This window comes from Euprymna scolopes, chromosome 26, assembly GCF_053919585.1.
Source record: "Euprymna scolopes isolate OS-2025 chromosome 26, ASM5391958v1, whole genome shotgun sequence".
NCBI lineage: Eukaryota > Metazoa > Mollusca > Cephalopoda > Sepiida > Sepiolidae > Euprymna > Euprymna scolopes.
In genome coordinates, this window is record NC_136507.1 from 76,658,314 (window position 1) to 76,685,044 (window position 26,731).

The following is a 26,731-nucleotide window of genomic DNA, read 5'->3' on the forward strand; positions in this document are numbered from 1 at the left end:
GTGGGAAATACTAAGTGAACTAACATTGGTAGCAGAGTGTATTCTTTTGTATGACAGATATTATATCTGTTCAACTTGCGTTGAAACACGATTGAAAAAGATGGCATCATTTACAAAACAGCCACCTATTTTGCAGAGTGAAGAAATGTACACCGAATGGAAACAAGACATAAGTATATGGTCCATCTTCAGATTTACCTAAGGAAAAACAGGGCCCAACAGTATTTTTGTTATTGCCACAAAACATACAAGAATGCGTTAGCCATTTAGAGATATCAGCCAAACTGATGGATTAGAAATAATTATGTACAAGTTGGACGAGATATATTTAAGGGACAAAAACACGATGGCATGCACGTCATTCAAGCAATTATACTCTTACAAAAAGAGCTGCTGGAATAAACAAATAACTTTTTAGTGCATCATGAATTCTTGTGCCAAAAATTACATAAATACGGAATTTTTTATGTCGGAAGGAGTTCAAGCATTTTTTTTTTTAAATGCAGCAAATGTATCGGAAGAAAACGAAAATTCAGCGAGGACAACATGTGGAAGTTTAACACACAGCAATGAAGGATATTTAAAAAAAAAAAAAAAAAGTTTTGATATTTTTTTTCATTGAAATGCAAAACATTTTTTTCATTGAAATGCAAAACAGTTCCCGTTATCAAGAAAGAAATTGAAACTGTAAATTTCAATCGGAAGTAAAAGGAAAGAAAACAAATCCAACAGACAGACAAGGTAGGACAATGCATTGTTTCAAATGTGGTTCTATTGGACATTTTACCAGAGACTGTACTAGTTTAAGTCCTATAAATATTAACACTGTTGTGAATTTAAATCAATGTACACTTCACATTAATTAATTCCAACTCCTGTTATCGGACATTGATAAATGATTTTATTATAAAAATGCCCAATCTTGTAAAAGAGACACTGGGTATGGCAATGTTGGATTCTACCTGTTAGAGAACTGTTACTGGAGAACTTTTGGTTTTATGTATTTTTTGGTACATTAAATGACCAAGATAAGCAGTTAAGACTTAAATCCAACAAGACATTTGTTTTATTGATGTAAAAGTAATTAAAGCAGTTAAATTTCCAGTAACTATAGGAGGCATAAAAGGTGTCAGAGCATACATAGTGGCTGACATCGTCAAAAATGATTTACCCTTGTTACCAAGTCATAAATCAATAAAAACTGCTGGCATGATTCTAGATTTTAAAAGTGACAACAACTGTAAGATTTTAGGCAGATTTATAAAATTGAAAAAGACAGTCTTCCATTGACAAATATGCTTTTGCAGTCTTTGTTTTACATTATGAAGCTTAAAAAAAAAAAAAAAAAAAAAAAAAAAAAAAAACTGCTCTTGAATGGAGAAAAGAACAAAGGCTGAGAAATTACATAAACAGCTAACTTATGCATCAAAAGAGAAATTGTATCATTGGTGAGAAGCAATAGGGTCTTTCATGATAAAGAGTGTCTGGCTCTTATTAAGGATGTCTGTGATTCGTGTTAAGTTTGTTTAAGGCTTAGAAGACCCCCCTTCTTCGTCCAGTGATGGGATTGGCTCTTGGAAACCAGTTTAATGACATTGCATGTATGAACTTATAAGAATTAAGACATAACCAATGCTAGTCTTTACACCTAATTGATGCATCTACAAGGTACTCTGCTGTCAGGCAGATTAAAACCTAGCAGAGTAAAGAAATTATTTACAACATATTTTTAATGTGGATAGCATATTTTGGAGTTCCCTAACGCTTCTTGAGTGATAATGGAGAATTTAATAACGATGGTTACAGAGAGATGAATCAAAAACTGAATATTGAAACCTGCACTACAGCCACTGAAAGTCCATTCAGTAATGGCACTGTGGAACGTCACAATCTTATATTGGCTGAGGCAATGGAGAAAACATTGGAAGATAAGAACTGTGAACTAGAAATAGCTTTGGCTTGAGCAGTTAGTGCCAAAAAATGCTCTTCAGAATCATTCTGGCATAACCCAAATGAGTTTGTTTTGGATCCAACATAAATATGCCCTCAATTTTGATAGACCAGTTATTCGCATTAGATGCTTTAACAACCAGTGATATGGTTAGAATAAATTTAAATGCCTTACATTTTGCGAGGAAAGGGTTCAAGGAGGCTGAATCAAGTGAAAAATTCTGAGAGCACTGCGATTTAATAGAAGACATTTTGCAGATTAATGATTTGTGACAGAGGACAATATTTATTATCAAAGACAAAATTATAAAGGATAGCATGGTCCTGCAAAGTTTTAGGTAAAGATGAACAATGTGTATTGATCCCACCTTAAGGAGCATTCTACAGGATGCATCCATGTCAATTGATGAAGGTAAACAAGAACCTTGGAAAGCCAAGGAATAAAGAAAATACAATTCCCTTAAATAAATGAAGTCTTGGAAGAGGAAGTTGAAGATCGACATAATGAAAATTCCAATAGTAACAGGGAGGAACTGAAAAATACTGCAAGACTGAATAAAGGAAAAATAGTGGAATAAAAAATTATTGGAAGTAATGAATGGAAAAAAGATTATGAGTACATAAACAAAATTAACTGAAAATTTTGGCGATTGGCAAAGTATAGAACCAGCTGCAGAAAATGAATGTCCAGTATGTATCAATTGGGATAAGGTTGATCAGTGGTAAAATCTTCCGAGTAACAGAAGGAGATCGTCTGAACAAGAACAAGCAAAGGATGTGATTGATGCAAATGAGAAAGAAATAAAAAAACATGAAAACTCAAAGTGTATGAATGTGTTTCTAACATACGTAAAAAATGCAAGATGGGTGATAACAGAGAAAGTTACGGATAACAAAGATAATGGAGGCTCATTTTGTAGCACGCGGCCATGAAGAAAATTCACATAACCTAAAAATAAACTCTCTGACACGCAGCCATGAAGCTATGTGTCTTGTAATGTTAACAGCCTCCATTAACAATTTGCAGGTGGAGACCTGATTTCACCTCGGCATTTTTGCAAGGTGATATGCTAGAAAGAGAAGTATTTCTCAAACCATCATCTGAGGCATGTCCAGAATCAAGTGTGGAAGCTGAAAAGATGTATTTATAGATTGAATGATGCACTTCGTTCATGGTACAAGAGAATTACTCAGAAATTAACTAAACTAAAAATGGTAAGTACATATGACAAGGCACCGTTTCTTTGGCAGGATTTATCCAAGAATTTGATGGGTGTTCTGGCAATATATGTAGATGACTTTATATTTTGTGAAAATGATTATTTAAAAAAAAAAAAAAAATGTGATTTCAGAATTAAAGAAAATATTCAAGGTTGGAATGCATGAAAATGGAACCTTCAAATTTCTGGGATTGTATGTTAGACAAACGGAAGATGGGATCATTATAAACCAAAACAATGTGTCATCTACTTCTACAATAGATATAAAGAAACGAAGATCATAAAGGAAAATTTGATGAGCAGAGTAAAGAGGAGAAAACATATTTAAAAAGACTAAATGATGTCAAACGATGTCGACCTGATGTATCATTTGATGTGTAAGATGAGAAATACCGGAAAATCTTCTAAAGTGAGGTTATATTTTGAAGTCAACAAATCACTATTAAAGCTTAAATAAAAAGACAGGTTCCATATCCTTTTCACAACTGGGAAATCCTTCAGATTTGAATGTGGTTTGCTATTCTGATGCTACCTATGTCAGCTTAGAGGGTGGTTCCTCACAGGGTGGATTTATCATCTTTATTTATGGTAAGATGAATAGACTTGCTCCTATATGCTGGTCATCAAAAAAACATGACCGAGTAACAAAGAGCCCATTGGCGTCAGAGACTCTTGCACTCAGTGAAGCTGCTGATGCAGGTGTATTGACAGCTGCCAGACTGCAAGAAATCTTCAGACGACCCAAGTTGCCTGAAGTACTTTGCAAAACAGACAACACATCTTTGGTAGCGACCTTAAAAATCATCAAATCTTATAAGTGACAGACGTTTGAGAGTTGATGTAGCCAGAGTAAAGGAAATGGTGGTAAAGAAAGAAATCCAAATTGAATGGATCAGGGGGCAGGAGCAGGTCGTAAACTGTGTGACAAAGATGGTGCTTCTACTGAAATTCTAAGAGACTTATGTTAAGTTGTTTTTTTTTTTTTGTTGGAACTTTCACTTACACCTGACACCAGCAATACTTGCTCGTTAGAGTTATCGAACTTGGTGGCCTTCTTCTATATATTTATATCCCTTGTCTCAAGTGGAGTTCAGCCGACAGTAACACGTGTTTATCCTACATTGTGAGAAGTACTAAGTAAACTAACACCACCCACCATGTGTTTTTTGTTCAAAGAAATAATTTTATATAAGACCACTGGGTTGAGCAACAAATTGAAAATAATGAAAGTGTTAGGAAATTAGCCAATGAACTTTTGTTTACTCATTCCAGGAGTATTTAAGATGAGTATTTAAACTCTAATCACTAAAAGAGAGAGAGAGAGGTTGATTTAGCAGTGGAATCATTTGTTCAAAGAAATAATCCTTAATAATAATTGGGTCTAGCAACAAATTAAAAATAGGCACATTATGAAATCAGCTAATGAACTACCATTTACTCAATCTAGACGACTGAATTAGTGACAAATATTTAAACTAATTATCAAGACATAAACAGGCAGAGAGAGAAGGAGAGGTAGACTTACCAGCGGAACCATATGCAAGATGAAATCGGCTCCCTGGGTTGAATCTTACACAACAGACATTTGCTTTCGTTTCTAAACAAGTTGTTGAATGTTCCACATTTATAGACCATAAACGAACTAGGAGAAAAAAATAAAAAGGCAAAAAAGTTTTAAATTGGTGCTTTTTTTTTTAAACGTTGATCTTTTAAACCAACGCATTTAAATTGAAAATATTACATACTTACATGTCATAGCGATATTCCGAAAATTTATAAAAATGATCCAGTAGATGTGCTAGTTGTATTTTTTTTTTTTTTTTTAAACCAGTCACTATTTCGTTCTGAAATGCACTGGTTTAAAAATGGCAGACAATTTGTTAAGTCAAGGGTTATCTCCCTTGTTTGTTACACTTTTTTGGTCGCAAAACTCCACATTAAAATATGATAAAACTCGATTTTTTTTTTTTTTTTTTTTTTTTTTACAGGATCAATATTTTGCAATATTTTACATATATATATAAATTTCACCCTGGCACACAAGTACTTAATATTCTCACCTGAAATACATTGGTTTAAAAGATTACCAATGTTTAAATAATGTTTGAATATTTACTGTAAACAAAGTTTGTAATTTTCACATGCAGATAATTTGTTTGTTTTTTGGGGTTTTTTTTTTTTTTTACTTTGATTCAACCCAACAAGGCATATTGCCACAGATATGTAAGAGGCTACCATGGATTAGGGGAGTTTCCTAGTTGGTATATTCTATAACAAATAACACAACCAGGAAAATTAGGAGAAAAAAATAAAAACAGAATACCTTAAGTAAAATGGTTGGTTGTTATTCTATTCTTCAGGAATATATTAAAGCTAAAAATGATGAAATCCAAGATCACAGCATAGTCACAGAAGAGGGAGAGGGGGCAGTTGAAATACTAGATGTTCATGAAATAGGATCTAATCATCACAAGTTACAATTAAAATATTAAATGTTAATATTTTTTAAACATCTTCAAATTCTTTTTTGTCATCCATTTTTATTAAGTGGGTACTGCGAGTATGCCCAACTTGCAACTTGAAGGCAAGCCACACAGCGCTTGTTGCAGAATGTTCTTGGAGATTCGACTCTAGTCTTCATTCTGATCGTGTCCCAATTTAAAGCAAGAACACTTTTTCGAGCTTAGTTGCCATGTAGACAAGGAACATTGTCAGAAGGCTGTCATTAATATTTCAATAAGTGTCAGACAATAAAATATGGAACAAATATATTGAAGACATTGCCAAGAATGCTGCAAAGAAGGTTTGGGATCTCTCTACCATCTATGAAGTCACCATTCGCCCATGCATTGAATATTATTGCCACATCTGGGCTGGGCCATCTACCACTAGTCTCTTTCTATTAGACAGAGTCCAAAAGAGTCTTCAACCTAATAAATTTGGCACTATCAACCAAGCTCAAACTTTTGTCCCATCACTGCAATGTTGTATCCCTGTGCCCGTTTTACAAGTACAGGAGTATTAAAATGTGCTCTGATGAACTCATCAGTTGCAAATACTCCCCAACAAACTGCCAAGCAGCCAAATCCAACCTCTTCATCGCAGAGGTCCCTGGATGAGAGAAAGCCTTCTACCCTAATAATTTCTATCCACAAACTGCTAGACTTTAAAATTCCCTCAGTCTTTTGCTTCCCTGAGTGTACTAACATGCATAAATTTAAATGTAATGTAAAATAGACATCTCACTGCTCAACTTCTTTGTAGATATGGTCCCAAATAATATCCCCTTACATGCAAGTAGCAATGCACCTTGTTTTGTGGGTGAATAAAAAAGAAACTCATTAAAAAAAAATGAAAGCAAATAATTAACAATCCGATTCTTTCCATGTACATTTGCATATCTTACCTTTGGAATCATCTGATCCGGATGCAAGGAGTTTTGGATCCATACGATTAAAGTCAACACTCCAACATCGCTTTTCATGTTCCTAGGAAAAAAGATTAAAAAAAAAAAAAAAAAAGACATTAATATACCAGATAGCTAATAATGATGTTGACTAGTATGAGACTGTCTGCCTATCAACCCAAACCCTTTAAACTGATCATGAGAGTTCTATTAATTCCATGAAAATCATGGCTTGTACCACTATTGTGGTGGAAGGCAGACTATCCATCCAACATTAATCAGCAACCAACAATGTCAGAGCTGGAAGAGTAGTGGGGTCATTTCCACTTTGGCTCACTTTCTTTTCGCTTAGATTTTAGCAGAGGCAGACATTTTTTGACAATCAGTATCTAGATTACCAAAAGGGATAGGAGTGTGCGAGGGGCATTGCTGATCATTCATTTTCGTTCTTAAGAAAAAAAGTTCTTTTTAAAATTCTCTCTATATATCAAAAAAAAAAAAAAAAAACAATGATGTGCCTGTGACAAAACGAAAGTATCACATTCCAAAAATTATGTAAATTAATCAAGTAATTTTATTTTTTTACAAAGAAAATCATTTTTAAGCAATCAGAATTCATAAGCATAACATAAATCAGCCATAAATTATTGAGTTATCTCCCTCTGTTTCTTGAGATTTTTTTTTTTTTTTAAAGTTGCGAGCAATACTGTTGTGTCAGTAACGTGGTACTGAGGAACCCCGCCTACTTGTGTTGAGCAGGTGCAGAAAAGTCAAACTCAGTGATTTCCATGAAGAATGTTCTTCAAGATTCTAAAAGGTGAGCCGGTGTGTTTTAAGTGCAGTCTGGTTAAAGGGGGTTACCACCCCCACACATCCACCCATATAAAAAAAAAAAAAAAAAAACACAGAGATTTAGAGTTAATGAGAGGTGGACAGTCGATTGAGTTGAAGTTGGTAGACAGTCAGACTTGAGTTAGTTTCGAGATCAGAAGGGTCAGAGAAAAAATGCATTGACAAAAAAACGCAAGAAAGTTTGAGTCAACAATGTGAGGGGTTCCCCGGTTCAAAGTGATCCCTGCTAGAAAATTGGCATCATATTTTCATCTTAAATACTCTTTACAGCTCGTTAACCAGTGATAGGAAGAATCGCATCACAGAAGACCAAGATAACAGAAAAAATAATTAACTTTTAACGCGTATATACACACCCACAGTTAACTACTAGGGTAGATACACAACTAAAGGTCCTTAAAAGGAGCTCAACCACATGTATACACACCCTCAACTGTATATAAACTGTATACAAGACTTTTACATAAATGAATGGGAAAGATGCATGGAGACAAGCTTTAAAGAGACGATCACAAAAGGGCTATTAGAACACCCACACACATAGCAAAACGTGCATAGCGACAGTCACAGACATGTTAGATAGAAGGAAGACAGAACATCACGAATTAGTTGTATATAAAAAGAAAATACACAACATATCACAGTACTCCTCAGATACTCATAAAATCTGATTTTCTTATTTAAAGCTATCTGATCAATTTATATAATTTTTGGAATATGATATTTTCGTTTTGTCACATCATACAGATTTGTTTCATTTTTTTTTTTTTTTTTTTTTTTTTAATATAAAGGGAATTCTGGATAAGAACTGAAAAATATTTTTCATTCAATTCTATGAAAAATATTAAAACCATGAGATGGTTTTAATAAAAACTAATAAATAATATTATTATTATTATTATATTATTTTAATAAATAACTAAAGTTTAAAAAAATAAAAGAATAAAAAACATTAAACTATAGGAAAAAAAGGAAAAAAATCTCATAAGAGAAATAAAATTAATTTTTCAAATTTATTTCAGACAGTTGGAAAGGGCAGAACTTTTGCTTACTATTTCTCTTCCTCTAAACACTTTAAATGGTTTCTTCTGGTAATTTTTTTTTTTTTTTTTACTTAGTAAGTTTGTGGTTGTCCAGAATTCCGCCTATATTAATAAACAAAAATACAGAAAAATTCTTATGATGTACATACCCGTCATGGAATGAAAGGATCATATTTAAAAAATAAATTAAATCACATAATTTTTTTTTTTTTTTTTTAATAGAAAAAACATTTTTTTACACTTAAGCGAATAATGGTAAATTGGAGCCATTACAAGGCTGAAAACAAAGTCACAGAAATTTGAATTGAGTTATCTTCCTTTTATTTAAGACTAGCGAGGGGTACCCGGCGTTGCCCGGGTGTTTTTCGGGGTATGTGAAAAAAACCCGAAAATGTGAAAAAAAAACAAAAAAAAACAGGTGCCCGTGAAAAAAAAACAAAGCCTTCACGACGCGCAGTTGGAAAATAGTAAAGTGTTTTTAAAAAAAACAGGTGCGCGTTTTTGATTGACGTGACGGCGATAGGTATTCAGCAGTTACGATTTTGTGCGGGACAGTTTTGAATGAGGTGAATAAATCGGTTTGTTTGTTTTTAAAAACCCACTCCCTGTTTATTAGGAGGAGCGAAATGAAAGCTACCGTCTGATATGACGAAGTCGACATTGAACAAACGTTACTTAGTTCTCTTGAGACAACTGGCTTTCGGCCTGTGATTAGAGTCGAGTTTCGCTTTTTTTTATACTGAGAACCGAATGTAATGCGTGCCAATGCGGGAAATGTGGAATAATTAACGTTTGAAAGTCAATAAAATTAAATAGACAGGTGAGCTCCGTGGGTAACTCTGAGATATTACAATTTATAGATGATATAAAAAGTTTTAAGAAGTTGTGAACTGAGCAAGCGCTTCTCTGAAAGAAGCCTTTTGTGGACATCGATGAAAAGCGTACATACATACATTTTCGCTTTTATATATATAGATGGCAAAATGAGACCCCAGCCTTGATTCCTCATTAAAAAACACTGATTACTTCATAAATTTATGTGATTTTTAGAATATGACATTTTCATTCAATCACAGGTATATACATCATAAATATTTTTCTTTATTTTCGTTTTTCAATATAAGGGAAATTCTAGACAAAAACATGAAGTTTTGCCTGATGGCACGGACACACACACAAATACACACTGTCCTGATCAAGTTGAACGTTTGACTATTTCAGGATTCAGAGTTGAGCACTTACAGGGTTCATACAGATTTTCAATGTTCATTTTCAAGGCTTTCCAAATTTTTCAAGGCCTTCTCGAGACAAAATTCAATGATATAATAAACCAAAAAACTTAATTGATAACAGGAAAAGTCATTTTTATTTATTTCTTTATTTCATGAAGTAATTTGAAAGATAACACAGTTACATGAAGTTTTTTAACAAACAAAACTGGTCAACTATTTACAGCTTAAGCTCATCATTACACATTCATTCATTGTGAATCATTTTAAGTTCTTGTTTAGTTTGAAGCCTTTCTTTGAGTTTAGTCAGTTCATTGTTTTTTTTCAAAGGCCGATTTTCTGAAAACATTTGACTTTGGCAACAGATTCAAATTCCCAGAGTTTTCTGCTTTCAGAGTAATTTTTAGAGCAAGGGTATCTGGTGATGAAGTCAATGACAAAGTAATTTTCTACTCTCACTTTCTTATTTAGTTTTTCTAGCTGTTCATGGTCTGCCTTTCTCTGAAGTTTTTGTCTATTCTTTTTGCTTTTACAGGTACATGTCATACCTCTGTCTAGCCATGGAGCATAAAACAATGAGGGAATAGGTTATCAAGATTTGACATACCCTTCCTGCTGCTTTAACCCGGTCACAGATGATCCTCTGTGCCACTACAATCTCATCCTTCATATTCTCCACGTCTATTTCCTTGTTCACGGAGAATCCTCCCTCTATATTGTGTTTAGTGTAAACCATGTGTGATGTTAAGGCACTTTCACCCATTTTGCTCAAAACAAATGCTTTTTTTTTTTTTTTTTTTTTTTTTTTTTTTTTTTTTTTTTACATACATAATGCTTGTCGACAATTATATTCATATTCTCTGACCCACTTATATTCGGCCAACCAAGCACGATTAAATGTTGTTGCTTTCCCCCTTGTGAATTGGTCTACGCTATCGTTTTATGTTTAAACTTCCGGTATAAGAGTTACATCCCTTTACTAGGAAACTTAGAGAAAACAAAGGGACGCAACTCTTGTATTCACGATAATATACAATTTCAATTTTATTTTCAATATTTAAAAAATATTTTAAATGGTATTTCTATTAATACTTAAAAAATAATTTAATAGTATTTATTTAGATTTTATCTTTTTCACACTAATTTTTACCGGACATAAAAAATACGCTTTTCAAAGCCTTTCAAGACATTTTCAAAGCATTTTCTATATTTCCAAGGACTTTTCAAGGCAATTTAAAAAAATATGGCCTTTTCAAGGCAAAACTTAAAATTCAAGGACTTGGGTTTCCGATTCGATAGCATTGTATGAAAAAACAAATGTTATCAGATATTTAAAACAATAGAAATCATGATGTAAAAAAAATTGAGAAATTTGTGAATTAACTGACCTGATATACCCGTGTCTTAGATCCATGGAACGCATCCCACAAAGTAACGGTTCCTTCATAATCTGAGCTTGCCAACATATTCTTATGGTAAGAACTCCACGTCACACAGCTAAAATGGGAGGAAAAAAATTTAAAAGAAACAAAAAGAGAGCAACAAAAATAATAAGATAGCTAAAAAAAATTTTTTTTAATTTAAAAAAAAAATGTCATTACAAAATTGGGATTTTTTCCTTGAACATATTTTTCGAAAAATTAATACAAAACTTCAAGATGACAAAATATGAGCAGGTAAAAAGACTCCCAAATAACACTGGGTATATAAGTTATTACAAGATATATAAAAAACAAAAAAAAAAGATTTTCAATTTCCGGTCTAATCCAGCCAACCCACCTGATTTTAGAGTTGCAAACCATTTCATGGACTGGATAGTGAATATCAACAACATCGTTTATGACGGCATCATACTCGAACACCTGCACAAAAGAAACAGAAAAAAATTCAAATGTTGAATAAAAATTTAAAAAAAAATAAAATAAAAAATGGTGCCATTGTAGCCATTCAAATCTGCAACGGTGAATCCATTCCTACCAAAGATCCGGACATTTATCAATACCTGCTTGCAGTGGATCTCTAGAATTTGCTAGCCAATCCCCACCAACAAAAGAACAGCCGATGATACTTTTTTCAGATTTTATCTAATACAATAGCTGCTATCTTTTGGAATCAACAGAGACAAAAAAAAAAAAGTTCCAAGTCGAATCTGTCCACCATATCATTGAAAGAATTTGAAACCCAAAATAATTTGGGTGACTGAATGAGGATTTGGACGATGAAGCATTAAAAGAAAAAAAAGGAAAACAATGTATTCATCATCACAGTTATAAACAAACAACACCACTATCAATGACAGTGATTCTTATTTTTCTCCCTTCTTACTAAAAAAAGGGTTTGTTTTATATTTCCCAAAGTCCTTAATCTGGATATTTCAACAATGAAATTGGTTCTTATTAAGAATTTCCCCTATATTTATAAAAAAAAAAAAAAATTGATCAAGTTTTATTTTTATAAAGAAAACGGAATTTGTAGGTGTTACAACATAAATCTTGCAAGTTTTAATTATTTTTGAGATATGTACCTTTGTTTTTTTTTTTTGTTTTTTTATTATATTGTTTTCAAAAATGGTGGACAAGGCAGGCATTCTTCAGTTATTCAGAAAATTTTTTTTTTTTTTATTTAAAAATAAAACTAGTTTATCAATTTACATGATTTTTGCAATAGGTACATCATACAAATTTGTCTTTTTCTTTTTTAATATAGATGGAATTCTAGACAAGGACTATAAAATGTGTATCAATCAATGCAAATAGCATCAACCTCAAACCATTAATATGAAGCTTAGGTTCTAATGTAACAATATTTATGCCCGGATCAATATCAATGACTTTGCTGGTATGTAACCATATTATCAAACTGAAAAAAATAAATAAATAAACAAAAGAAAAAAAAAGAAAACATCTACAGATTTATTAAATATGGTGAAAAGCACAGATGTAAATGTTTTCAGGAATGTATATGTGACCTGTGACCCTGCCAAGATTGTAGCTGGGGTTGCCGAGGTTGGTGGACAGTGTGAATAACAAAATGTAAAAAAGTATTTTCTGGGGTCTGGGAGCACAGACATCTGTCTGACTTGGGAGAGAAATAAAGAGGGGAGAAAAAGTATTAATTACAATTGTCTTTGACTTGGAAAAGGGAGAAAAGGGAGAAAGAATTTCTATATGCAAAGGGGAGGAGAGAGATGCAGACATAAGTAAAAAAAATTTAGATTTGCTTCTGCTTGCTTGAGGAGACTGCGTCGTTCTGGGATAGTTCCAACTAAAACCATCCAGAACTAGAAAACTTTAGAAACCAATACTAATCCAAAATCATCAAATAGAAACCAATTATATATTTTTATTCCAATTTAATATTGTAACATTTGTTTAAATAATTAGTTTTATACAAGAAAAAAAAAATTATTTTTTTTTGCTAATAATAATCTTTGCTTCAATGCAATGCCAGACGATTACACTCATGATCCAGACAACGTGGGGCGAGTGATAATCTGACATAACAGGACTCTTCAACATCTGCAAATTTCAGAGTGACAACTTTTTTGCAAACCGGTATCCAGTGACCACTCGGAATCCAGAAACAGGCCAAAGACCGGTATGTCACCACGAGGAGGAGATTGGGATACCCTAATTACTAGTATTCGGACAATTAGTAGGAATCTGAATCAGGAAAATAGAAACTTTTGGGAGTATCGGAATTGGTTTCAGAAAAATTTGTATCTATTTTCTGATGACAAAAACAATTCCTTTGTTTTTATTTGAATTTGTTTAAAGCAAAATCTTCCATTGTTGGTAGTAATAATAAATATTTATTGACTTTAGACTACCAGTAAAATTAAAATCTATAGATCGTCCTCCCCAAGTGTATTTTTAAGGTAATTTGAAATAAATGACAACTCTATTGTTAAACATTTATAAGGAATCAAAATCAGTAATTATTATTGGAATCAGGAACTTAGTACGGAATCAGAGAAACTATTGGAATTGTCCCATCACTACTAATCACATTGGAACCCATTGAATTTCTATACGAAAAATATCAAATTATTTTCGGGACAGGCAAATGATGCTTTCTCTTTATTTCTTGCTATCATGGTAGTAGAAAGTTAATTACTTGAATCATTATTATTTGTCAGTTTTCAAATCATACAATGATTTAACTTTCAAAATTTATTAAAAAAAAAAACTAAAAATATTTTGAAAGATAAACAAGCTTAATTTAAATAAGAACAGACATGAAGGCAAAGAAGTTTATTTTTATTACAATTACTGATAGATGTTATTGGGCCACATTTTTGTACGATAATATCTGCCCTCTTTAAAAAAAAAATGTACTCACCACACGTTACAGCCATAAACAATCAATATTGTCACTAATGACTAATGCTTGGGGTTTTTTTTTCTCCTTTACTAAACACTTTTTCCTAAAGTCGTTTATTTGCATATTTCAGCAATAAAATTTGTATCTGCCTATGCAAATAGCATTACCCTCAACATTTCAACCTTAAAGTTATTTCTGTTGCTGCTACTTGATTAAATTAACCTCAAACTCTTAATGCAAAGCTCAGGTTCCAATCACAGTAAAAACTTTATTTTCTGTACGGAAAATATTAAATTCTTCTTGCAACAAGAAAATGATGCTTTGGTTTTTTGGTTGTTTTGTTTTACGGCATATCAACCCTTTTCCAGGTCATTTAATGCCGAATCCAGTGATTTTGAATTTTTTTAATAGAATATATTTGTTTTTTGCAAGTCGTATTCTATTTAACCCATAGTTGGGACCCTAATAGGTACTACCACTCCGGGTCAGAGTGGACCTGGGAGCAATGGCAATTAAAGGGTGGCTCCACATTCCCCAAAGCCCGCAAGCTGGGGCCTCACCATCGGATATAGTTTAAGGTCATATCCAGGACCCCCATTGAGGGACTTTTACTCTCTGCAGGGGGGCAGTCGGCGTATTCTAATTCCCCACTGACAGGGCCGCAAATGATGCTTTATTTCACATCAATGTTCTACATACAAAAAAAAAGAAAGATTTTTTCATTGCGAATATGGTAAATAACACTACACTGCCAATCTCCAGCTCAACACCATAGAGAGACAGACACAGAACCACCTGACATCATGACCAAGACAAATGTGAAAAGAACTGTCCATGCATGGAGCCAATTGACAAAGTTTGTTCAAGATAGGTAGGTAGGTAGGTAAGTTTTTGTTTAACGGCACATCAACCCTATAGGTCATTTCATGCCATAAAAGGTGAAGAGAATATTCTTCATTTGAGACTTTGCCCAGTGGTTTGCTTTATTTTCAAATAAGTTCCAAAAGTTTAATTTTTCTCAGGAAATCTAATATTTTGTAAGGTGTTTCTTTTTCAAATATTGTTTTAAGGTTTTGTTCCTTGAAATATTTCGTACGAATATTTTCATATTTTTTACATTTCATTAATATGTGTTTAATGGTTAGTGGTTGTTGGCAGATTCTGCATTGAGGGATACCTTCTGCTTTCAGAAGGTATTCATGTGTTAGTCTTGAATGACCAATTCGGATTCTGGTGAATATAGTGTCTACTTTTCGTATTGGTATTATGGTTCTCTCTTGCCCAACATTTGGGTGTATTTCTTTAAGTTTGTTGTTTAGTTTGTTCAAGAAGATCATGATGTTTGGAGAAACTTTATGTCAAAAGTTTGGTAAAAGTTAATGTTAATTAACGATAATTTAATGCATATTTATCAATGAAAATGTTATTTCAACAAGTGTGACAGACTAACTGACAGTTAGTTATTGAAATTCAGCGACGTATCTAAAAATAGCAACACACATGAAAAAAAAAAAAGTGAAAATTGCTTTAAATATCTTAATGGCATACATAGATTTTAAAAACTTTAAAAAGCTCTAACTAAAAATAAATTGTGACTGTGCCTCGCAAGGTTGGATATTTTACCCCTCTTCATGACCATACATTTTTTGCAATATTTTTTTAATAAAATATTTTAGCTTTGTTAAAACACAACATTAAGCAATAAAATTCGTTATAAGTGTATTTTTGCGCAAGGAATTAGAATATGTAATTAAAAATCTCCAGAAAAGAATGGTTTTCAAGTAATCTGCAGTAAATGTATATAAATCTGCTATAAAAAGTACCATGTATCCATAAAAATAAAAATAAAAATTCATGATGAAATGAAAATATCACATACCAAAAATTATGTACATTGATCAAGTTTGGTTTGTTTTTAAATAAAAATTATCAAATTTTATTAGTAACTGAAGAGGGTTCGTCTTGTCCGCCATTTTGAAGGCAAAAAAAAAAAAAAAAAAATTTTCTTTATAAAAATAAAAGTACTTAATCCATTTACATATATTTTGGAATATATTTTTGTTCCATCATGGATACATACAGATTTTTCTTTATTTTTGATTAATACAGACAAATTGTGGACATAAACGAATTTTTTTTTTCTAAATAAATTCCTTGAATAAAATATACAAGTACAGAATTTTAATCTATAATTTTTACAATTAGATAACACTTCATGAACATTTCATGGTTAGCTTAACAAATTAACACCTTCCACTACCTCCAATAAAAGATTCAATTTTTTTATTTACTTTTTTTTTTTTTTTTGCATGTAAAATAATTCCAATTTTGGCGCATTCTAGCATTAATTTTTTTCTATTTACATTTTTTTTAAAACAATTATTTGCAATTTAAGAGAGAAAGGTGACATAAACACACACAAAAAAAAAAAGAAAAAAAAAAATCAAAATTGAAGAAACCAAAACTTGAATATAAATATAATTGTAAAACAATTGTTGATTGAATTTTTTAAATGCCTTATCAGATGAGCTATAAATCCTATGCCATTTTATTTTTCAAACTAACAAATCTTAATCTTGTTGTTTTTTAATAAAATAAACAAAGTAACATTTTCATTCATCATAACATTTAAAAAAAAGTAAAGTTTGTAAACTTACCTTTATTTTTTTCGTAACCCCTGCTATCGCAAAATAATCACAGTCTTTGTCAAATTCAATACTGTAAAAGAAAGACAAAATTGTAAGGATAGGTAATGACAACAAAAATATACAAAACCATAATTAAGCAGAACATTAGAAAAACTAAAATTTTGGTCAAATGTTAAAATGGTTTTCAAGTTACAAATGTAGGGATAATCACAATTCAAGTAAGTTTACAAAAAAAAAAAAAAAAAGGACTTCTTTAGAAGTGAATAAATACAAAATATTCTGCTGAAACACTATTTAAATTTTCTTTTCAATAATTTATGATACATACAGGTGGGTATTTTGGGGTAAGAGGTTGGGGGATCTGTTTTTTTATTTTTTTTTTTGGACAATTGTGTTTATATGACGGTTTTTGCTAAAATATAAAAAAAAGTTCTTAATGCATGTACTCACCTTGATACTATACTTGAGCCATTATATATATCACTGGCATAACTGAGGGTGGCCAAAGGCCGAAATGAACTAAATCTGGTAAACTTGGAAAGACTTTTCATAAAACTTTCAAGTTCATCTTTACCAGATGAATCTACAAATTAAAAATATATCATTATTACATCTGTGTATGCAAGATATTTGAAAACGTTTGTTATTTTTACTTTTTTTAGCAGGAAGATTGACTTTATAATATCTATATTTCTGAATTATTAATGGCTGTCTCTACAACTTTACAAGAAATACATTTATTGTGGCTATAAAGGCTGAATATAGAAGTTTAGAAACAGAACCATTTTTTAAAATTGCATGATCTTTCAGTTCTTGTCCAGAATTTTGACCTTATATTATTTTAAAAAAAACAAAACCTTTGTATGTACCCATGACAAAACAAAAGTATCATATTCCAAAAATCTTTAATTGATAAAGTAGGTATATTTTTAAGTGATTAATGCATATTTGTAGGCATTACAACACAAGCCTGGTAAGAATTATTGAGTTATCTCCCTTTATATCAAAACGGCGAGTGATAGAGGCACTTTTCAGATACTCATAAAATGTTATTACCTTATTTAAAAATAAAACTACTTGATCAACTGACATGATTTTTGAAAGTATATTTTCATTTTGTCACAGGTACATACATCCTACAGATTTTTCTTTTTTTTTTTTTTTTTTTTTTTTTTTAATATTGGGGAAATTCTGAACACGAACCATATTTCTATATTTCTGATCTATTCATGACAACCCCTATAACTTCACAAGAAATAAAGAACCATACTTATCGTGACTATAAAGGCTAAATATAGCAATTTAAAAATTGAACCATTTAAGGTTGCTTCAGTTTTCATTTACAAAGTTCACGAGGAGTTAAAAATGGAAAAGTACAGCTATTATTGAAACATAAGACATTCAAGACACACTGAAAACATATCACCTGAATTTATTTGGCAAGTATAGCAGCAGCAGCACACCTTAGGTGGTAATTCTAGAAGATCCAGGAGGTCAATTGCAAAAGAATACTATATGTCAGAAGAAACAAACTGAAATGTTGCCCACAAAGACGTCAGATACAAGTGATGAGTCAATCAGACTACCATTCTTATCTTTAATGTTATTTTCACATTTCAGGCGATGTAACCAGTAACCTTAAAACCTATGATCTTCTGTTGATTATTAAAAAAAAAAAAAAAAAAAAAGTTACCTGAGGAATTGGAATCTGTCTGTTTAAATGAAAAGTAACACTGTTCGAGGTCTTCAAAATGTTGACTAATTTTTTTCCTCCGAGAAGCCATCGTCGTCTGTAAATAATGTTTTTCTATCTGTAATTGCAATTCAAAGTAAAACAATCATGAAAATTAACATTTAAACATTTCTACTTGTGTCGAGGGATCAATTTGTTGTTACACATTTGACACTTCACATTTTTCGCAATTCCGTTTAGACTTTAAATAAATTCCTTATTTTACTCTAATTTCCATTTTTCACATTAAATCTGTCATTTTCTTTCTTGCTTTCAGCCAATTTCTACATTAAAACTATTCTTACATCCTTCCATGTTCACATTAAAATATTCTCTATCTGGCTGGTTCATAATTTTTTCAGAAAAATTTTTACAGAGTAGTCAAAAAAAAAAAAAAAAAAAAAAAAAAATCGGCAGTTATCTCTTACCTTTTTTTTCACATAGAATGACATAGAATAAAGAGAAATATCTATAAAACCAGATTGATGCAAAATTAACATTATGTTGCTCTTTAAATTTTGATGGAACACAAACTTGAAAAAAAAATTTTTTTTTAATCAAATAATGATTTTGATACTTATGCAGAATACAGATCATAATTTTTTTTAACAGAACTTTCTAGTTACATTCAATTTTAACAGCATTTTTTATTAACTTGTTGGATGAAAGTACAAAACAGTTACAAAATACCTTCCCCTCTCTGTTCACTCATGCTAAATTAGTCCCTCTGCATAATGCACACACATATGTAGTGTTTGAAAAAAAAAAAAAAAAAAAATTAGTAAAAAGGGTGAAAAATGAACAAAATTTGTGTTGAATTCTGTCAGAACAACAAAACAAAATCCCTAAATCCTGTTCAATTATTAGCTTCATTTATAGAAGCTAGAAATAATTCTAAGAGTGAAATAGCCACAACAAAGAGAAGACAGACTGAAACTATGGAGTTGCAGTAATTCGGAACTCATGATTCCTGGAAAATGTATAACAGTGTAGTAAATAATGGACAGCCAACAGTTCTCCCACTTTCAAACCACGTTGAGGTAGTTTGCACGACAACCGAGACGGCTAATCAGTTTACCCAACAGTTCGTCCTCCAACTCCACTTTGGATTCAGCAAATCACTCCTCAAGTTTTCCTTTGTGAACAGAAACCACACTATGATCTGAAAATCATCTCTTCCCAAGTTCGTGATCATAAAAAATCTAGACACAGCAAAGACATTTGAGACTGACCTCATTCCAGCTATATTATTGAAAAAATTCTCTGCTGAGGTTGCCCCAGTTTTCTCCAACCTCTTCAACAAATGCTTTACCAAATCTTGTTTTCCTGACTGCAGGAAAATTGCTTCTGTGGTACTAGTTTTCAAGAATTCTGACAGAATAACTGACCTAAATTATCAACCTGTTAGCCTCCCCCCTCCAGTCGCAAAGATTTTTGAATCCATAATTAAGCACTAGTTCACCACCTCATAGATACTAAACTTCTTTCTTACTGACAGTATGAATATAGGTAAGCCCATTTTACTGCAGATATCGTAACTAATCTCTGAATGTATATACCACGCACTGGGTAAAGAAGTAGCCTTGGATATATCTAAGGCCTTTGACAAGGTATGGTATGATGGTCTTCTAATGAAAATTAAATCATATGGTATTACAGGGTAAACACTTAACATAATCAAATCTTTCTTAAATAACAGAAAAATCCAGGTTGTCCCAGATGGTCATACATCAAAACATAAACACAAGTGTGTCTGGGGGGGAGGGGTCAATCCTTGGACCTTTATTATTCCTCATTCATAAATGACCTCCCTAATAAAATGTCTCAGAGCATGGTGTCATCAGCAAATATATCTATCTCTAACAGATATGAGGGAAAAACAAATGAACATATATCTAAGGAAAGGACTGAAATTTAGAGAAAGACCTTCAATCTATAGTGGAATGGGGACATGAATGGATGATAAGCGTCTTTCTTTAATAATTACAAGGAACCTAGTCAACCACTGATAGCCAAGGCTAATGATACACTACCTGAAAGTATTTCATTCAAACTTCTCAGCTTAATGTTCACAGGGAACATGAATTGGAACAAATACATTGAGGGCATTGCCAAGACTGCTGCAAAAAGGTAGTCTCTCTCTTGGGCTAGAAAGTTACTCATGCCTGGGAGTATCCTGTACCTCTACAAGGCCAACATTTGCCCATGCATGGAGTATTGTTGCCACATTTGAACTGGTGTGTTTGCTACTAGTCTCCTTCTTAGATAGGGTTAAAAAACAAAGAGTTCCCAACTTAAGTCACACACACTGTCAAACTCCAACCTTTATCCCATTAATGAAAGGTTGCATCCTTGTGCCTATTTTATTAGTATTTTAATAGAAAATGCTCCAACAAACTCCAAGCACTTGTACCTCCTTGACATAAATACCTGATTAACCCAATAAGCAGCAAAATCCCACCTCTACACTATAGAGATCCTTAGATGCCGTAAAGCTTTTTACTCAAATAGCTTCTCTCAAACTGCTAAACTTTGGAATTTTCTCCAGGGTCCCTGCTTCCAACTGTACTGACATACAGAAGTTCAACTGTAATGTGAACAGATATCTCACTGGTCAACTCCCTACTTTGTATCTTTGCAAATTTGGTCCCAAATAATAGCCCCTTACATCCAAATGGCACTGTGCCTTGTTTGAGGTGAAAAAGTAAAAATATATTTCATTATCACTATCCATTTTATCTTATTTCCCTTGATTAGAGCGTATAATGTTTTCTAATAGTCTGCATTTTCAGTCTTCAATCTTAGTAGCCTTGAGGATTGATTTAGTTTAAATTAAGTGTTGGGATAATTAATTAGAATCCGAAAAAAAAAAAAAAAAAAAAAAAAAATCAGAAATTTTTGGATATTAAAACATGAAAAATTTCTGATTCAAAAAAGATCTTTTAAATATCTTTTTATAATTTATCTGTTCAAATTTTGCTTCTGACTAGACAATGTTCATATTTTTTGTTGCTTCATGTTATTGGCATCATCATCTACTTTGCTTCTGACTAGACAATGTTCATTTCTTTTTTTTTTTTTTTTTTTTCATGCCATGTTATTGGCACCATATTTTGCAACAATACATTTTTTAAAAATTAAATGACTGCCGATATGAAAATTTTTTTAAATAATCACCTAAAAATAAAAATCAGCAAGAGGGATAAGTTATTTTAAATTGAAGAATATAATAAATATAATTTTTTTTTAAATGTCCAAACAAATCAAATAACAATTAAATCCTAAAATGACTTGATTGCATTCCAAGTAACGCAGAATTGGAAAAAGTAGTTTACGTACATTTTTGCTTCCATTGAAGCCCTCTTGACTTCCGGGATCACTTGTGGATGGAATGGCATTTTCTAGACTATTCTGTAGGAAAAAATAAAAACAAATCAGAATAAAACTTCATTTAAAAAAATTTTTTTTTTACGTCAATCAACAAACTAGCAGGGGGTGGGAGGTCTTGCTAATTCGTAAAATATACTTAAAATATTTTAATTCATGCAGTTTTCGTATTTATTTTCTATTAATTATTATATTGTACCTAATAATATAGTACTCATTTCAAAGTTTAAAATAAAATTTTAAAAATTTAAAAATTAAAAGAAAAAAAAAAAAAAAAAATGACCTGGGTGCCATCTGAGAGAATAGAAACCACAACATTTAGTAATCCAGGTGCATTCCTTACTGTTTCAGCTATCAACAGATAAAATTAAACCACTTCAAGCTATGAATGAATTTGTGCTTGCACAAAAGTAAAATGTTAGTAAATTGAAATGAACATTTTGAATTTCAACTTGCCGATATTTCTGGACGCGTTATTCATCCATACAAACAAAAATTTTACTCATTATAAACCATCCTTGGTGTAGGATTACTATTTCCTGTTAATTTCAGTGCTATCTGACCAGTAGTTTAAGGGTTTATCAGTTAAATATTTTTCACAAAAGACATCCAGTTTTATTTATATAAATTTATATTTTACTACTAGGGCTACCCAGCATTATCCGGAGCAAAAGTGTAAAGATAACGTCTGTCTGTCTTTCCCCTTCCTCCATGTTCCTCACCAGTAGTTTAAGTGTTTATAGGTTAAATACTTTCATAAAAACAAAAAAAAAACAAACGCGTTTTATTTGTATAGAAAAGAATACATGTCATAGCATGGACTGACCCTCAACCGCACCCGCAAGAGTCACAAGCCTGGAGAAAGTAGAGAGAACGATTCAAAAGAGAAAAAGAAAACGAATAGAAGGTGATATGAGTGGAAAGATGCTGAGGAGGTTGTTAAAATCTAAAATGTTTTTAAATTATTTCATTTTTGGAAAAATATTTGAAAAAAAAAAATAAATAAAAATGTGAAGGATTTTTTTTTTTTTTTACAAGGTAGTCACCACTTATCAAGGCCCAGAAGCCACTTGGGGATAAGGGTTATTGTGTGTACAGTACGTTAGTGTTGGAGATTTGATAACGTGTCCTACTTAAAGGGGTGGTTCATCAGGAATTTGTTTACATTGGACTTGAAGACATCCAGGTTGTAGTAGGTGGGAAATAGGCAACCGGAACAGAGTTCCACAGGCATGCACTTCTAAGAAGCTTTGTTCATAGAATCTACGTTTTGATTTTGGCACAGATAAGGATTGGGGAAAATTTTTGACAGTGGTTTCAGCTAGGCTGGTGTTTATCGTGAAAGATTGGCGAGGGGGGACCAGAGATTGGAGTTCAGACGAGCACCTGCCATGGTAGTAACGATAAAACAAAGACAGGCTCGCAACGTCTCTGTGGGAGAGAGGTTGCAGGGAAGAGAAAAGGGCATCCCCCACTAAGCCACGAAGCTTATTTTGTACTCTGTCAAGGCAGGATAGGCTGTTTTTAGCAGCTCCTGCCCAGATGTGGCAACAGTACTCCATCCTTGGACGTACTTGGCTTTTATATAGATAGAGAATTGCATCAGGAGTGAGATATCTTCTGGAGCGGTAGAAGGATCCTACCATTTTTCCAGTGACCTTGGCAACAGACTTTATGTACGTGTTCCATTTCAGGTCAGGGGTAAAGGTCAAGCCCAGAAGCTTATCAAAACATGGAGCTTCCCCTAGACGAGAGCCACCCATTTCAATTGATGCCAGATTGGGATCAGAGCGTTGATGATGTAAAGATAGGAGCTTGGTTTTAGATGCATTAAAAGTAACTAGCCACCTGTTCTCCCACCATACCACGCGCTCAAGATCAGAGGAGAGAGAATAATCTGAGAGAACTTTGTTTTTTTTTTCATTTTTCTTAAACTTTTTCTTCTAGGGGATGGGACATCCAACCAGATGTCTGACATTTACCCCTATTTTAGTGAGTCCAACCAAGAGATCTTTTCAGGATTCTAGCCGTCCCTTTCAGTGCAATCTTTTGTATTTCACTTGCACTTGGTTCACCGGGTATGCTTGCTATGTACTTTTTAAAGTTCTTTTTCATAAGCCCAGTTGCTCCTATGATGACTGGTATAATTGAAACGTCTTTTAATTTCCAATTTCGTTTCATATCATACATAAGTCCTTGATACTTTGTTATCTTTTCCCTCTCAACTATGTTAAGCCCTGTATCATTGGGTACACTGACCTCTATTACGGTCGCTTTTTTGTTTGCTCTGTCCCAAATCACTATATCTGATTTAACAGCTGCGTTTTCTAGATATGTAGCAGTAGGGATTATGTAGTCATAGTGAATAGTGTAGTTGTCATTCCAACTGTTCGTTCGGGTATATGTTCCCAGGATTTTTTACTATACTGAATGTTGAGTTTCTTACATATCTTCCAGTGAAGGTATTTGCAAACTCCGTTATGGCGATCTGTATAATAACCATCTCCAAGTAGGACTTTGCAACCAGAAATCAGGTGGCCCACACTCTCAACCTCAGTGCTACTGAACCTGCATTTATTATTGTTGTTTAGACCACACATCTTTTTGAAGGCGTTTGTCATGAGGCCCTGGTCTTGTGCAGCCAATATCAACCTCTCTTGGTCGTAATGGAGGGATCCTCTTTTGAGCCAGTCCAGGGAACCATCCCTATCAATATATTCTTGGGATAGTTCAGTCGGTAGGTATTTTGCCCGTTTATGGTTGGTCCATTCTTCTGTTTTAACACTATGGAACTGGCTAGTGTATTTTTTCTGACTTTTCTGGGCTATGTCAGTGTGTTGCCATAGATGGTTGTGTCATCAGCATAGATGTCAACGAATGATTTAAGTATGTGTTTTGGGAGATCATTGATGTATATCACGAAGAGAGTTGGGCCCAGGATGGACCCCAGCATTAATATTGAGGGTCTCTGATTTCTGCCCATCAACCACTACTCTTATGAGCCTATCGGAGAGAAATGATTTAATGATTGAGAATGTTACAAATGGCTATAAAAAAAATTATTCTTAAGAAAATGGTTCTTACTGGACAGGTAGGATGTTTCTGAATATCGGCAATTGCTTCCTGGAAGAGAGAAACAGAAATTATCAATTAGTTTCTACATAAAAAAAATAGATAAAATTTAATGAAAAAGAGTGAAAACAAATTCATGAGAAAAATGGATAACTTTTAAAAAAAAAAACAAAGAAATAATGCTAGCAAAGGTTCTAATAGGTCATGTATTATTATCAAATGTAGTTAATAGTAAGATATAATATCAGCATATTTGGTTGGTTGTTTTATGGCATATCAACCATTTTTGGATTATAAATAATCCAAAAATGGTTGATATGCCATACTTGGAGATGGTTATATATGTTGAATGCAGTATTTTTTTTATGTTTCAAGTTTTTTTATATCTTCAAATATTTATTCATGAATTTTGGTTTGGTTGTTTTGTGGCATAGTAATGACTTTCGGGTTATTTAATGTTGAATCAAATAATTTTGAAAAAGTTTTTAAGCTGTAAGTTCTCTATATCTTCAAATATTTATTGGTGTTTGGTTTGTTTTGTAGAAGAAAATTATTTTTTGGTTTTTGCTTGGCAGACTATGATTAAATTTGCAAAGGAAAAAAAAAAAAAAAAAAAAAAAAAATCAATATTTGGTACACTTTTTCTCAAGAAGCCAGTATGTCCAGACAGCTTGATCTGGTAGCACCAAACAGCATATTTGGATTTAACGTTAAGATAGCGATATCAAATGGTAATATTATCAGTAGAGAAGGATACGTATACTTGACCATCAATGCATTTTCAATGTCATTCGTACTCAAATAGATGAATATATTAAAAGGTGTTTTTATTCATCAAAAGCCAGCTTTTAATATGAAGAAAATCAAAAATGACAACTCAGAGAAAGCCACAATTACAAAGAAATATTAAATACTTTTTACAAAAACATTGTTTTAAATAAAGAATTAAGCAAACTCACCTCTACTCTTTTACTATCTTCATCTATAATTCTCAAGTTTTGCGTTAACTGGTCGAGAGACTGAAAAAAAAAAAAAAAAAAAAATTCATTGATAACGTCTTTTTATATTGACACAAGAGATTTATAAAATGGGAATGTATATATTTTTTTCTGTATTTTAAGATGTATCCAAGCATTTCCATAAAAGGGCTGGTCCATCAGTCTGTCGTGCTGTTAGATATGCAGATTGAATGAACATGTCTTAAAAACTGTCCATTCTTGTTTTACTTATTTTAAATTCATAAGAAAAAAAATGTCCATTTGCGTATTTAATTACTTGTATTCTTTAATTATTGAAGTATAAAACCACTTTATGTAAAAAAAAAAAAAAAAAAAAATGGACATGTGGGATTCCTCCCCACAAGTGAATAATTTATTTAAGCCATGACTAATGTTTGTACAAAATTACAAAATATCCAAGGCACGGTTATTGAAAAAAGTACAAACAAATGGACATGATTTGGGGGGCAATTTTACCCCTATAATGGCCCCTATGGAAGCAATCAAAGTTATCCCAGAAAATCTGTTCTGGCAAAAATTTACTTTCACCATGACTAATGTTTGTGATAAATGTTTTTTTAAATCCAAGGCATGGTTATTGAGAAAAGCGCAAAAAGACGAACGGGGGTGAATTACTAGGTCAAATCCCTCCTTTGTCGAGGGACGAACAAAAGATGATTAATTTTCATAACAAAAGAGAGAAGAAAATAGAATCACATAAGAAATGTTAGGCTTTTAAGTGGGAATGACAACGTCAGAGGCAAATTAATCAAATTTAAAGCTAAAATATTAGCATGGTAGTGATATGCATTAATATACAACATTGCACTTTAGAATACTCCTACATTTAGAGAGTGCTGATGGAGAAACC

General features: G+C 32.3%; 1 protein-coding gene across 1 annotated transcript in view; it reads right to left on the reverse strand.

Annotated features, from left to right (window-relative positions):
- The window catches only part of LOC145248204 (E3 ubiquitin-protein ligase COP1-like), a 105,958-nt gene that overhangs the window by 17,776 nt on the left and 61,451 nt on the right, over window positions 1-26,731 (reverse strand). The window contains exons 8-17 of the mRNA XM_080110066.1: window positions 25,822-25,881; window positions 24,875-24,913; window positions 21,743-21,814; window positions 18,365-18,482; window positions 17,122-17,254; window positions 16,681-16,741; window positions 11,480-11,562; window positions 11,089-11,197; window positions 6,577-6,658; window positions 4,696-4,812 (exon numbers count right to left, since the gene is read on the reverse strand). Coding sequence (XP_079966192.1) covers window positions 4,696-4,812; window positions 6,577-6,658; window positions 11,089-11,197; window positions 11,480-11,562; window positions 16,681-16,741; window positions 17,122-17,254; window positions 18,365-18,482; window positions 21,743-21,814; window positions 24,875-24,913; window positions 25,822-25,881 — 874 coding nt within the window. The remainder of the gene's footprint in view (window positions 1-4,695; window positions 4,813-6,576; window positions 6,659-11,088; window positions 11,198-11,479; window positions 11,563-16,680; window positions 16,742-17,121; window positions 17,255-18,364; window positions 18,483-21,742; window positions 21,815-24,874; window positions 24,914-25,821; window positions 25,882-26,731) is intronic.